General features: G+C 40.3%; 1 protein-coding gene across 1 annotated transcript; it reads right to left on the bottom strand.

Moving 5' to 3' along the window:
* Positions 1-6,958: 6,958 nt before the first annotated feature.
* On the bottom strand, positions 6,959-8,203 carry olig2 (oligodendrocyte lineage transcription factor 2). Its single transcript, XM_033987233.2, has 2 exons — positions 8,137-8,203; positions 6,959-7,979 (listed from the first exon to the last, which is right to left on the bottom strand). Exon 2 carries the CDS (start codon positions 7,968-7,970, stop codon positions 7,203-7,205), a length of 768 nt encoding a protein of 255 aa, XP_033843124.1. The 5' UTR covers positions 7,971-7,979; positions 8,137-8,203; the 3' UTR covers positions 6,959-7,202.
* Between the last annotated feature and the right edge of the window lie 6,947 nt (positions 8,204-15,150).

The raw sequence follows: 15,150 nt of genomic DNA, 5'->3' as shown, positions 1-15,150 counted from the left end.
GGCCTAGATCAGCACTAAACCAGGACTAGACCAGGACTAGAACAAGCCTAGACCAGAACTTAACTGTGACTAAAACAAGAACTAAACTAGGAACTCCATGGTGACACAATGACCACATTAGCATACACATACATTTTTAGATTGTCTGAAAACTTAAGAAAAAATACAAAATGGATTTAAACAACACATTTTCACAGTTAGCATTTGTAATAACACTAGTCATAAAAGAATGTATTGAAATGTGAATTAGTAAACAGCAGAACTGCAAAGGTTTAATTTAACAACTGGATAGAAAGAAAGTGCAAGACCTCACTTGGACTTCACCCAATTGGTTACTGGAAACTATTGACTGTCTTATCTACAAATGTGCCCCTAGCAGGGTCCTAGCAGATTATTCATCCTACATTTACACTGTGGACAGCAGAAAGAGCGTTCAGTTTTCCTTCTGTTAATCATGGACACTACTGCTTTGTTTCTGCTGCTGTGGGTCCCCTCTGTCCTGTCCACTGAGGGGGACTCCACACACGACCCTGTAACAAACGTGGACCCACTTCACCTGGGCAAATGCGATACCGACGCAATACTCGTCGCGATGAGTGCTGCACTGGCGTAACAGAAAGTGAAGACTGAATATCTGCAAGCACAAAACCAGGGTAAAACTCTAAAGTACTGTTTGTGTTTAAAGATGGGGTAGTATGCTAAATCAGGTATAGCAAAAGACTAAGTTTAAATCTGTCAACTGGACAAATTGTTATGGATCAGACCTGGACGATTGAGGGATTACACAGACGTAAATCAGGTATATTTAGGTTAGGTTTTATATGTTATCCATGCAAGTTTGAGTAATGTCTTCCAGGCACCATTTGACCTGTACGTCTACTTAACTCATGCTCCTGCACTGCCATTTTTCATAAATATTAAAAAAACAGGATACAAAACAATACACTACAGCTACACAATCCTAGTGCGATGTGCATAAGCTTCATCTGCGCAATGAACTCTAATTGTGTTGTGACAGGGGGAGTGATTTAGTGCACGGATCAAAAGGAGGGGGGACTCAGAGCTTATTAAACATTGTAACATGTTGGTTTCAGTAATATTTGCATACTGTATGTTTTATATCAGTCTGGTCAGTATCGTCAGGCCACACTCCAACCACAGCCGTGCAATCAGATTTGTTTATTTCAGTGACAGATCAGTGTTTAGTGCTTTGCTCATTGAGTCTGCAGAAATACATAATGTTTTTTGGTCGCCTGTAATATTTGTTTTATTCTTTTACAGTGGTGAAAGGTAAAAAGTAAAGTAAAGTAGTAAAGTGCTTAAGTAGAATGTTACAGTGGATGTTTTTCACTTTTACTTCCCTACATTTGAGAGCAGGTATCTGTACTTTCTACTTCACTACATTTTCCAACAGAACTGAACAGTAAAAGTACTTTTCTTGTGTTTGAGGGTTGGTTTTTTTTGCTGTGCTTGTGGTAACATCTTGGCTAAAGTTTTCGAGTTCAAGGTTCGGCTTTGAGCAAACAAAAATAAACACACAAAATTTATCAGAAAAAATTGCTACATTTACACTAACAAATTAACAACACTTGTGTGAAATACTTTTACTGTTTACTCTTAAAGTACATTTTTAAACAGGTACTTAAATCCTTTTACACGTGATTTTTTCATGTGATACTTTTACTTTTACTTGAGTATCTTTTTACCCCTGTATCTGTATTTTTACTTAAGTAACAAAATTGATTACTTCATCCACTACTGTTCTTTTATATGAATGGAGCATGCATGTCCCTGATTGGCTAATCCACTTGTCAATCAAGATTCAAGCTTCACGATTTTATTGCCATTGTCATAGAAAACAACAAAATTATGTTTAGAGCATGAAGCACTGCATAGTTTTGATGTAAAGTGCAATACAAAAGAGCCAATTCAATAAGCCCATAAATAACCCCAGTGTAAACATTGGCACAAAAACGACGTCCGTGCAGCACATGTGTAACAAACAGAAACAGCAGCAGCAGAAAGGGCATCACAGGACATCCAGTCAGATTTATTTAGGTCACTATGCAACAATGCAAAGTCCAGTTCAATGTTATTGTATTGGTGGATCTGGTTACTGTCCATGGGAGGGGAGCAGAGAGGGGAGGGGGCACTGTCCAGAAGCCTCACACTCAGAGGGTACTGGGTGCTGGTCAGTCTGGTGGTTCTGGCCTGTATGGACCTGTACCTTCTAACTGAGGGCAGCAGGTGGCAGCAGGAAGAGCAGGATGGTGCCCGTCACACAGGTTCTCCTCAGATGTAGATGTTACTGATCTCTCCTCAGACAGTGGTGTAGATGGCACAGTTGTAGAAGTTGACCATCAGTGGTCTGGGGATGTTGGCATTCCTCAGTTTCCTCAGGTAGTAGAGGAGTTGTCACGGTCACCCCCAGGAATTTAATGTTGGTCACTCTTTCTACCACCTCACCCACCAAACACAACCATCTGAACTTGGGGAGATTCACCAGTGACTAGACTCACATCTGGGTAAAGTATTGGAAAAGTGAGTATTCTGAATCCCAGGTGCAGCATCGCACTTCGAGTTAGAAAAAACACAGCGCTGCCTCATGTTTGTGAATATTTAAACCTCTGAGAGAAATTTGTGAGGTGTTTTTGCTTCTGGTGCAATTTCCTAAAGTCTCTGTATGTTCTTTTGACCTGCAGCCCAGGAATCCAGACTGAAAGCAGCAGAGACCCTACTACAACAGCAACAGCAGGATTTCAAGGGTTTGTTCATGTGAGAAAAGTGGTTGTTCTTTAAGGCTGAAAAGGTTTGGGCTAACATAACTCTGTGTTAAATTAGCTCTACTACATTTTTGAACAGTACTGAAAAGTAAAAGTGTTTTTCATTATTGTTTAAGACCTGCTGAAAAGTCTGAGGATCAAAACAGCTAGAAAAAAATATTGATTCAATTGTTTCTGTTGAGCAAAATTCAACATAAAACATTATCAAAACCAGCCAAAGCCATAAGACCTCAAAATATGCCTCAAAAGTACGTTTTACTCTGTAAGTACATATTTAAAGGGGTACTTAAAGACTTTTTCTGAAGTAGATTTTTTCATGTGGTACTTTTTCTGTAACAAAACTGAGTACGTCCTTCACCACTGATAAAAACACAAGAAATAGTGTTATAGTGTCCAAAATGCAGAGACAATTTACAAGCAATGAAGCATTTTTTTTAACAGTTTAAGCAACAAAATAAAGGTATTGCAATCTGTTTTTATTTATCTCATTTACTATTTTATAATTTACGTTTTGGCCCTTGTTAACATCATGGTTGCTAGGTAACAGTTGCAGAATTACATCTACATATGTCACATCTGCTGCTTATGTCCAACCAGGAAGTAAATTGATAAATATACTAACCCTAGTCTCACCAGAATTAAACTCCAGGTATAATTTTTTTGTAAAATCTTAAATACAATGATGTGAACTATTTCATATGCACTTTAAGGAGACCACCAATGTAGCCCATCTCTTGCATGTTGCACAGTTGCAGTAAACTCTGATCCCATGGGAAACAGTGACCCTCCGTCTCCTCTTTACCTCCCTCCAAATCCCTTGTTATTTTGCTTTTTATTTTCTTGTCAAAGTTAAATCCTTTTTTTGTCTCATGCTGGTTGAATGTTTGTGTATCTCCTCTGTATTATTCCTCCATAGACTTGGTGCTACCTTTGATGCCCGCTCTAATCTTTTGGACCAACACAAGCGAACACAACACGGTGCGTTCGCTGAAAGGCTGTACATCTGTGCGCTGTGTCGTCCGCGGAGATATGAATATTTAAGACTGTAGCGGATCAGGAGAGGAGCAGCTGCCATTTTGAAAACCCCAAGCTGTCACTGCTCCGAGGAGGTACAACTTATTTGACTGGTCCAGGGATCACACAAGTCCTCTGTCTGTTGTTTAATCCTTTCAAATGTATTTTTTTTGGCATGCATAATTCATTTTAAAGACAATTCCCACATCTCAATCAGCCTATTTTTATACCATTGGAATCTATAACAAAAATTTGATTATATTTCTCTGTAGCAAATTGATCTATGTAGTTATTTTTAGGGCGTATACTTGTCCAGGTTTGATACTTGCCTGACCAGCCAGTCCCTTTTACATCCTGTTCAGATCATCTGTGCTAATCATAGACAGTATAAATAAATGGACATAGCTAACCTGCTAGCTTAGGGCTCCATCGGCTCTGGCTCCAATTCACTTTCTATTGAAAAACTGTGGCCCCTGTCTCTATAACTGCTGCTGTCAGGCTCTTCACTTTGGTCTTAAAATGTTTGTAGGTGATCCTTGTGTTTTTATTTAACTATTTTGTCCACAAATGAAAATATTAAGATCAATATCAGACCATTGAGGTATCTTCTTTCCTTGACGTTGTTCCCACTAGCGTACGATACAGGTTTGATTTGTAGCATTGCTAAGCACCCACTCTTTGCTAAACCAGCGGCGAAAGGGCGTTACCTTCAACAGCCTCGCTCCAGATTGGCTCTTGGTTGCTAGGATACTTGTGGTCGGGATTCCAAATATGGGACTCGACTCCAAATTCGCTCCATAACGGCTATCCTCAGTGAGCTTCAGTTGAGTGGAGCTGAACGCTATGGCTCTCTTAGTTCACAGTCTATGGTCCTAACTTGGGACTGTCCAATCACAGCCTCTATCATGTGTCTCTCAAATGCGGAAGACATCTCCTTTCGAATCAGAACAAATTATCTACTTTACCTAAGATAAATAATAGTTTGGTGCTTTAACTGTTGATTCTGTAAAAGTCTATACTGTTTCTCAGACCTCTGCTTCATCCCTTCCCTCGTCCTCCCTTTTTACACATAAGTCGCCATGTTTGTTTTTGACACAAATGGTCCGTGCAACTCTGTGATTGGTTAATCGGACGGAAATCACACATCATTGTCAGATTTGTTTTGTCAAAGCTTGTGGTTTTGGCTGGTTTGATCCCAGTTTAGTCCTGATTTGGTTTGGTTTTGGTCTTCTGGGGCGAAAGCTCTTGCCATTGCCTCTGTGCCTCCATATCTTTTGCATTTGACCCATCCTTCTAACCCACAGCAATGAAGGACACAGCAAACTCCACATAGAAAGGTTTGAGAATCGAACCGAAGACTGCAGATATATTTTCATTTTGCTCACAGCTCAAATTTACATCAAGTCAACCCATTACAGATGAATTTAGTGGCATATATGTTCAAATTAAACACAATTAGCAATTCAAAGTGTTATACAGAATAATAAATCAGTTCAAATCACTATACAAACAAACAAATGCCGATACCATATGACTTTACTACTAAGCCAACTTAAGCCAGTTTATACCATTTAAAACTATACTCCAAAGTGCTTGTTGTTGTGTTCCTGTCTCCTCTAAAACGCCCTCGCCCTGCACTGGAGGACGGTGAATAAATCAGATAATGAGTCAAATAAACAAATGTGTGTATGAATATTCAGACTCGCTCACAGAGAGGAGACAGGAAGTCAGGGAACATGGACCGAGCGTGGGCAAGCTGCTCTGCATCTGCTGCACTATGGAGACACGCACACGCCTTCACCCTGGTTTCAATCTGACGAAAAATTAGGATTGTTGCCATAGCGATTAACAATTCAAAACAAAATATTATATCGTTTGAACGGGGGAAGAATCTGACAGTGTTTTTTGCATATAACAAGAAGCGAATAGAATAGAATAGAATGTGACTAAGAGGAAGGATAGAGGATTTGGGGAAAAATCAAGCTGTTTTTCTTTATATTGACTGATAGGCAATTTTGATTTTTTTGATTTTTTTTTATTAAAAACTAATGAAAAATAGAAAAACAAATCTTGTCTTCAAAAGCTAAGTGAGGTTTGGTCTTGGATGGGAGACCTCTGAAAATATCAAGTGCGACAGTGGCTCTTGTGTGTACTGTTGTGTCCACGGGGGTTGGAGAGGCCGATGGCACAGATTAGCAGCCTCACTTCTGCCAGTCTGCCCCAGGGTTTACCACAACCGCTGTGGACTGAATAAATAATGCACAAAAATGAAACGTGGGTGACACTAATTCATTTCTATTTGACATTATGGTGAAGTTATAATAATAATTGTACCATTTAATTTTGTTGAAATCCAAAACTCAAACTTAGGCCTACAAATTCTATTATAAATTATATTATATTACAGATGACAGGCAAATAGTGTACTTTCAAATTTAGCACCGTCTAAAATTAACAAATTAAATCTGGGATTCATTTTTTGAAATATAAACAGCATCAGAACAAGTCTGAAATATAGACGTCTTTCCTGTCTTCATTTAAATTCATTATACCTGCATGTGGCATCTGAGCACCTAAGTCACTCGCTGTTGTTCTGCGGCTAAAACCCATTCATACAAGTGCTTCAGATAAAACTCTTTAAATACTTGCCTTTACCAGGTTTGCCTAGAATGTAGTTTTATTCAGATTTTTTATTTTTATGTTTGTTTGGGTTTTTTTGGCACAATAATCGCTAATACATTTTCAGATTTTGTAGTTCCCAGTATTTGTTTTTAAGCATATATGGTTGTTGTTTTTTGTTTGTTTGTTTTAATAAAAATTCCTATAGATCGATAAAAATAAGATTCTCTGTGTTTGTGTGCCAAAGTCTAGAATACTTTTACATGCAAAGTCTGGAATGAATCCGGTGATATTCGGCCAAGTGTAAAATGCAAATAAGTAAAATGTGAATGAGTAAAAATTATGGAATAAAGTTTTTCTTTAGCAGCAACAGAAATAAGAGATTTGGTTATTACTGAATCACACTGAGCTGTTTTTAGGCCTACATATAAACAAATTGTGTGTTTTTTATGGCAAGAATACAACAAGGGAAAAATTACTTTAGTTAATATTTTTTATTTCACATTTCAGTCCCAACATGAGAATCAGAAATCAGTCCAAAATAAGTAAATAAATATCTTTAAATGTATTTACAATAAAGTCCATCAGAGACAGACGGTGATGGAGAAGGTGCGCGTGAGGCGGGCGCGTGACTCTAATATAGAATATCTCTATAACACTCTTCTAATATATACAGGTCTATGTGTGCGCGCGGGCCTCCAGCTGCACAGTCTGTCAACAGTTTTAAAAGTTTTAAATTAAACCCGATCCAAGGTTCGAGCAGAGTCCGTCAGTGCGCGCGCGCAGTCACTTGGAGTCCGCGAGCCGTGGCACGCTCACGCTGCCCATGGAGGGCACGTGCGGCGGCGGGACCTGGCACATGCTGCACGGGCACGGCATGCCGCTCACGCCCCAGTGCTGGAAACTGCTCGCGGGCGGCGCTTTGAGAAGTCCGTGCGGAGGTCTGACCGAGGACACGGAGAGCGGGGCCGACAGAGACGCACTGGACACGGGCGGCAGCAACGGGTGATGCACCGCAGGGTGAGAGGACGCAGGGTGCGTGGGCACAGGGCCCGCGTGCGTCATGGTGCCGCACGCGGACGGGTGGAAGGCGCCGTGGTGCCCACTGCTGCCGTAGATCTCGCTCACGAGGCGCTTCATCTCCTCTAGAGAGTTGCTGAGCATCAGGATGTAGTTCCGCGCCAGCAGCAGAGTGGCGATCTTGGACAGTTTACGCACCGAGGGCCCGTGCGCGTACGGCATGACCTCGCGGAGCCCGTCCATGGCCACGTTCAGGTCGTGCATCCTCTTGCGCTCGCGGCTGTTGATCTTGAGGCGGATGGATTGCAGCTCGTTCTCCGACAGAAGTTTGCGGTCCTTTTTGGACATGCGCAAAGCCAATGCGTCCTCCTCTGCAGCAGAAAGGCCGCGCAGTCCCACCTCCGGAGAGTCGCTCTGCGTGGATGACACGGTCCCGGAGAAACCGTGCATAGACTTCTTTAACGTGGACATGAAGATGTCGTCCACCTCCGGAGAGGACGGTCTGCTGGACACGCGGCTCGTGTCAGACTCCATGGCAGCGGTCTGTAACAGAGGGACACGGGGTTAGGACGAGGTAACGGGACTCAAGTAAAACTAGGCCTATAAAAATGTAAGTTCTGAGATAAACTAACAGTCAAACTTTAAATGTGTGACCGTATCACAAGCGGACAGACGCGCGGGACAGAGAGAAGGTCCTTACCGGGAGAGTTGTGAGGCTGCTGAGAAACGCAAAGGGCAAATCCACCTGTTACTCCAGAGCGCGTGTGACAGCTGTTTGGCACGCCTAGTGAGCACTGGGCTTTTATAGCGCGCGGAGGAGGGTCACGAGAGCTTGTTCTGAATGCAGCTTAAGGACCAATCAGCAGCGGAGGAGAGGAATGGGGCGGGACCGGGGTAATCACAGCATCCCACTGTGCTCAGACCCCTTCGCGTGCACCAGACCCCTCCGCGTGCACGGCCGTGTGCAGGCGCATGCGTCTCTCTGACTTTCAGTTAAACTGATCCGAGTCTGGGGGAGCCTTTATTCAGCATTTAAAACTCTGCTCCCCAGAGTGTCTATGTTTAAGATGTTCAAATGACAGACCTAATAACCCCACGGTTATTTGTACTTTTGTTTAAGAGATTTTTTTTTTTTTTTAATTGTTATTATTTTAAAAAAAGGCCTGCTACCAGTACTATTTGTGTTTTGTTTTTTGTTTGTTTGTTTTTTTCCAGTAGAACGAATAACTACTGTTCCCGTGTCCTCCTCTCGGCCTGGCCCCGGACCTTGCGCACGAATCTATACAATATGTTTGTTGGTTGTGTTTGTGTTTTTGGCGCCGCGTGCGCAGATGCCGTTATATTTAACGTTAATTAATGAAGTGTGCAAAATTGTTTTTAACGGTTATGATCCGGGCATTTCAGTGATGAGGCTGCGCGCGGCCTGCTGTGGCGGACATAAGGCCCGCGCGAGGCCAGACATGAATAGAGCTGACAGCTCCTTTGTGCGCAAATATGGCGCCCGCTGCCGCAGTCACACACAATCAGCGCTAATTACCTCCAAACTGACGCAGACAGCAGACAGGAGTTATCCGATAACCGGAGATAATTATCAAAACACATTTTGGCACATTTACGCACACATGTACCATTACGCACAGCCCGCGCACGGTCAGTGTCAGTTGCTCAGAGCCTTCTGTCAAATATCGTTAATGAAGCAGTTAGACACGTGAGGTGCGATTCATCTGACACAGTTTCCCCAAAGGTGCAGCGCTGCTGCAGCACATTTTATTTGTAAAGCTGATAGTGTGTTATAAACAATCTGATGATAGATCCAATATTTTGAAATTCAGATCTGGGGAAAAAACACACACAAAGGTCTGTCATTTTTATCATATATTAGTATTCTCCTCAATCTATCTGTAAATGCTGAAACAAAGAAATCAAACTTCTTCTCTAGAGCTACTTAAAAACTTGATCTTACTTAAATGTTTTTCTCTGAGTGAACGGGACGAAGTCAGAAGGTCTCTATCATTTTAAAATCAGAATTCTCAAATTTGTCTTTTAACTTTTAGTGCATCACTGTATTTTATGATTAATTTCATTTACACATTGTTTGTTTTATTTCTTTAAACCAGTGTAATTGTCCCTTGAGCTGTGCAGTGTCCGGAGCTCTAGTGGGCCCTCTGCTGGCGCCTTAAGGCCTTAAACCCCGGCACCGTGCGGAAAAACGACACATTAATTTAGATCAAAATGAAATGTAACTTGCAACTTTCATCAACTACTCTCAAGAAAAATAAAAATAAAATATTTTGAAAAATAACTATTTACTCAATCTAATCATAAAAATGGACAGGTGTATTGATAAGGAAACATCAGCAGTTCTTTTACCAAATGTTTTATTCAAAGGTTTGCAGGTTTCCAGGTTTGTAGTTTGATGATAAACCATTTTCATACTAATAATATGCACATAATTGTAAACTTTAAAGACTGTCTATATGTCAACTGCAGGAGGAAAATGATTGTCTCTCGTAAAGGTGCTCTGTGTAACTTTTCTCATCTAGTGTCTGCCATCTGCTTGTCTCCATGGAGATGTTAACATATTTATCTCTTAGGAGACAAGTGCAGGTGACAACACTATATGCTATGTTTTCTGAGCACTAAAACAGCAGTAACGGAATAAAAGACAGATACACTTAATGCCATACTGTGGAACATTTTCAGACAACACATGGAGACAAGCAAACTGCGGACCCTCCTCTCTCTCTCTCTCTTTCAGAATCTTTCATCCCTTTCTCTCCCTCTCTTTCCTCACCACCGTCCCTCTTCCTCTCTTTCTCCACCTCTCCCCTCTCCTTCCCCTTTCTCTCCTCCCTCTCTCCTCTTTTCCTTCTCCTCCTCTCCTCCCTCATCCACCTCTCTCCTCTCCCCTTTTTCCTCTCTTCCCCCCCATTTTCACCTTCCTCTCTCCCTCTCCCCTCTCTCCTCACCCTCCTTCCCTATCTCTATCCCTTGATCTCCTCTCTCTTGCCTCCCTCCCTCTCTCCTTTTCTCTCCTCTTTCCTCCTCCCTCCCCCCATCTTCCACCCCTCTCCCTCTTTCCCTCTTTCCCTCCTTTGCTCTCTCCTCCCTGAATACCACCAGTACAGAGCATATGCGGGCCATACTTAATCCTGCTAATCTCGCTCCGAAAGCCAAAGAAAGGGAACAAAACGTGAGAATGGAGAGAGGAGGAAGAGGAGGAGGAGAGAGTGACCAGCCAAGTCCAAATGCGGCCACACAAACACACAGATGCCCTCCCGCTCGCTCTCTCTCCCTCTCTCTCTCTTTAAACCTCTTTTTCACAGCTCAAACTTGGATCAAAATGAAGCAAACGTCCTTTTGTGCAGATTATGGTGAGGTTGCAGTGCGCTACCGTTGCCACTGTAACTGTTACATTTGATAGACTTACGGCTAATACAAGACTCGTTCAGAAGTATTTAAGCGGGATAAGGATTGTACCGGAGAAAAGAACGATTGTGTAAATTGTGTTAAAAATCTCTTAATCTCTCTCTTTTTTTGCATTTGGGATTTTTTGGGGGGATTCAAGAAAGTCTGGAGATTTACAAATGCCACACACTTGAATCAATCAGTTCCTTTTTTCCCACCAAGATCTGTGAGAATGAACTTGCAGCAGTCACCACTTGAAACTTATTTTACATAAGTTTTTACAATATATTTACTCCCAACTCTTCTCCATTCAAACGTATTTATTTATTTGAACTGCAGACGGCAAACAGCTTCAAAATATAGTTAGTGATGGGACTTTTGGCTCTTTTATGGGATCCGAATCTTTTAGATCAGTTCATTTCCGAGAGCCGTTCAAAAAAACTGGCTTTTTTAAGTATTTGTTTATATGACAGAAGCCAATGTGAAAACTCATTTTAACAACAAACTAGTCACAGAGAGAAATGACCAAGGTTTAAATGTGTTTAAAATGTGTTTAAAGCTGAAAATGGGAGTGTATTTTGAAGTATGCATCTAAACAATCATTTTAAAGTGTGATTTTTGTGCACAAAGCTCTCACTTGTGTCATCTGCTCTGCTTCTGTGTTGATTCTTGTGTCAGTTCAGTGTTAATAAGTACAAAAACACATATAGAAAGAAAAAAATTCAGCTCTTTAAAAAAAAAAAAGAGATCCGGATTCAACCGTTCACGTTAAGGAACTGTTCAAAAGAGCCGACTCTTTCACAAACATCACATCATTAGCTGTAGTTAAAGCTAAATTTCAAAGTGTGCACTACCAGTCAAAAGTTTGGACACACTTTTTCATTATTTACATTGTAGATTCTCACTAAAGGCATCAAAACTATGAACGGACACATAGAGAATGTAGTGAACAAAAAATAAACTCAAAATAATAACTGTTTTAAATAAAAAAATTTAAAAAAGTACAAATAGACACCCTTTGCTTCGAGCTCTGGTTTGCACTTTTGGCATTTCCTGAACCTGACAAGGCGCAGCTGTGAAATAAAAACCATTTCACAAAACTTCATCAAGATGCTCACTGAGAGAAGGTCAAATGTTTGCAGCGCTCTGACTATTTTGCAGATTTAAACATAAACCATATTTGGTTGAGTTATATATATATATATTCTTTCCTAAATAATTCCATATATCTGATGTCTTACATATGTATATAAAATGTAGAAAGTAGTCAACATAAAGAAAAAAAAAGAATGAGAGGGTGTGTCTTTTGACTGGTGGTGTACATTGATCATATTATATTCATGCAAAGAGTATAGAGTGTAATGGAACTAGTTTGGATTATCATATCAGCGTTTAATAAAGAATTTTTCATCTTGTTCAGAGTATACAGAGCTGCACATATGTTTTTCTAACCTCTGACCTTTAACCTTTCAGGTCCAGTCTCTCCTTAAATATAGTATCGACATCTTCACAAACAGAGTAGTGCATACTATCAAAACCGTCTCAATACCTGTGATCATAGTTATCGGCTTGGGGTTTTTAAACAACAGGTCGACACAAAGCAGTTACGTGGAAGAATGGATTGTGTGTTAAATGGGACTTCAGTTGTGGGCATTCATTTGAGAAAAAAAATCAAATTGAGAATACAACAAATTAAAGTTAAAATGATTTATTTTTGCCATGACCACCCAGATTCTGTCTAATCTCAGAAGCTAAGCAGGGTTGGGCCTGGTTAGTACTTGGATGGGAGACCTCCGTGAATAGCAGGTGTCGATGCAGTAGTTACTCTATAGTGCACACTACTGCTGTGTCCTTGAGCAAGACACTTCACCTGTATTGCCTTGTGTGAATGTGGTGTGTGTGTGTGTTTTGGTGGCTGGTGGTGTTGACTGATACTAAAAAATCAAATCTACCCTGTGTGTCAGTTGAATATTTATTCAGTAGATTGGCCTAAAAATATGGTATCTTGGCTGAATATTTGTTTTCTGGAAGCCACACATTGTATAAATACATCATGGAAATCAGAAATTCCTTGTACTGCTTCTCAATGGTTGGAGGAATTAAACAAACTTGACAAATTTTGGGAAATATGAACAATATGGTACAATTTTCCTGTGAATAACAACATATCTGTGGATGGCTGGGTAAATAATACTGTTAATTCATTATTATTATTATTATTATTATTATTATTATTATTATTATTATTATTATTATTATTATTATTATTATTATTATTATTATTATTATTATCATTATTATTATTATTATTATTATTATTATTATTATTATTATTATTATTATTATATTTAATTACTTTTTGGTCTGGCCCCCTCTTCCTCATTGTGTTTTATTTTTATTTTATTATCATTATTTTAACTACTAATAAACCTTTTTTTGATTCATACCACCTTTATTATTATGTCTTTGTACCTTGTTTGTTCTTTGTTCATGTTGTGAAATAGAAATGAAAACTCTTAGTTTAAAAAAAAATTCAAATCTACAAAAGTCTCATTCAAAGGACAGAAATGAACCTTTCCTGAATAGCTTTAGAATTTTCTTGAGCTGTATTGGAACATGAAATATACCTGGACGACTGAGGTATTACACAGATATAAGACCACACGGTAATATAAAAGAAAGTACTATGATTGTCTAAAGAAAGTCATCGTAGTATCGGTATTGACCGTCGAATCGATTCCTCAGCATCGAAATCAAGTCGACAAAGCCCGTCTCTGCTCCTCTGCCTCCTCTGCCTCCTCTCTCTTCGTCTCGTCTTAACTCCGTCAGGTTTAACACACTGGCTCCGATCCCCACCACCGCTATTAGCAGCTCATTAAGCCCTAACACAGATGCCCTCCCGCCGATACTATAACATCACCCCAAATGGGCAGCTTACAAGACCCTTTACACGCCCTGACAAATTGAATGCAACTCGCGGGATCCGGCTATTCTTCCCTCTACCCCATCTGGCTCTGAGAACATAAAGGAGAGGATTTCAGACACCATGTTAGGGACTTTTTCAGGAGGAGGGAGGTGAGGGGGTGTGGGGGGGGGGTTACTCTTTTTTTTTTTTTTTTTTGGGTGCAATTGAACAGGGGAACGCAGATTTGCTTTAGTCAATCGCTACAAATGTTTCGACAAGCGTAGTCTGTGATCCTGCCGGGTCAAACTCTCGGGGCAGGGATCTACAACTCTATTGAGACCCAAGGCTTAACAATAGCAGCATGTTGGATGAATATATTTAGAGTTAGGGTGCGAATCCCCCCCGACGAGCCCGTATGTGGTAGAGGATAAGCGGGGCAGGAGCAGCTGGGGTATAGGGTAACTCTATGGGGCCAAGTTGCATGGGACAAAACCAAGTCACGTTCGATGGAGAGGACCGGGACTATTGTCAGATGGGGAAAAGATGGCTAGCATTCAACGACAAAAGCTTTGGAGAGATTTTTGGAGAGCTGATTGAAAAATATGAAGTAGGAGCCATTGTGGACAAGATCGAAACGTCCAGTATTGATTTTTACTTCAACTGTTGATGAAAGAAACGTTTGAGATGGTTTAAAGAAGACCTTTTGTGCAAAAACGACTTTTCTGAGCTTTTAACCGTGTTATAGTTGTTTTCCCTTCTCATTTACCCTCTTAAGTTGTTTTTGGAGTGATCCGTGCACGTTTGAACAATCTTAATTCATCTTTGCTCTGATCAATCCCCGTTTTCGTTGTCGCCGGTATACGCCTACTGCTCTGTACTTCTGTTCTCCAATCGATGATACGCTTAAGATTCGGTAGAGTCGCATAGCCATTTTAGTACAAATGAAAAAAAAAACTACTGCTCACTAGCTTAATGTGCAGCTATCCATACGAGACAGCTGCACGGTTCTTTGTTGTGATGACATTTACGGCAACATCAGCTCCCATTGGCGCGAACACGGAAGTCTGCGATTTTTTTTTCTTTTACCAAGTCGTTTTAGATCAATATTGTGATTTTAGATATCCAAATTATAGCATAATTATCCATGGGTGTCATATTTTATAACGATATAGCAGACACAAGCACAATATGTGTTCTTTAAAGTGAAATGACAAGTTTTTACACATATTTCTCATAGTTATTGGCAGTTTGTTGGAAAAAAGTTGAGAAGAAAACTACAAAAACACAAGAAGTATCACTGAAATCTAAAACACAATACCTCTACCTACAAGAAAGGCACTTTTCTGGCAGTTTAAACCTTCATTTAACTAAGCAAACGTGATGCAATTGTTTGTATTAATA

Source organism: Periophthalmus magnuspinnatus, chromosome 21, assembly GCF_009829125.3.
Source record: "Periophthalmus magnuspinnatus isolate fPerMag1 chromosome 21, fPerMag1.2.pri, whole genome shotgun sequence".
In the NCBI taxonomy this organism is placed as follows: Eukaryota; Metazoa; Chordata; class Actinopteri; order Gobiiformes; family Gobiidae; genus Periophthalmus; species Periophthalmus magnuspinnatus.
This window is presented reverse-complemented; position numbering and strand designations above follow the sequence as displayed.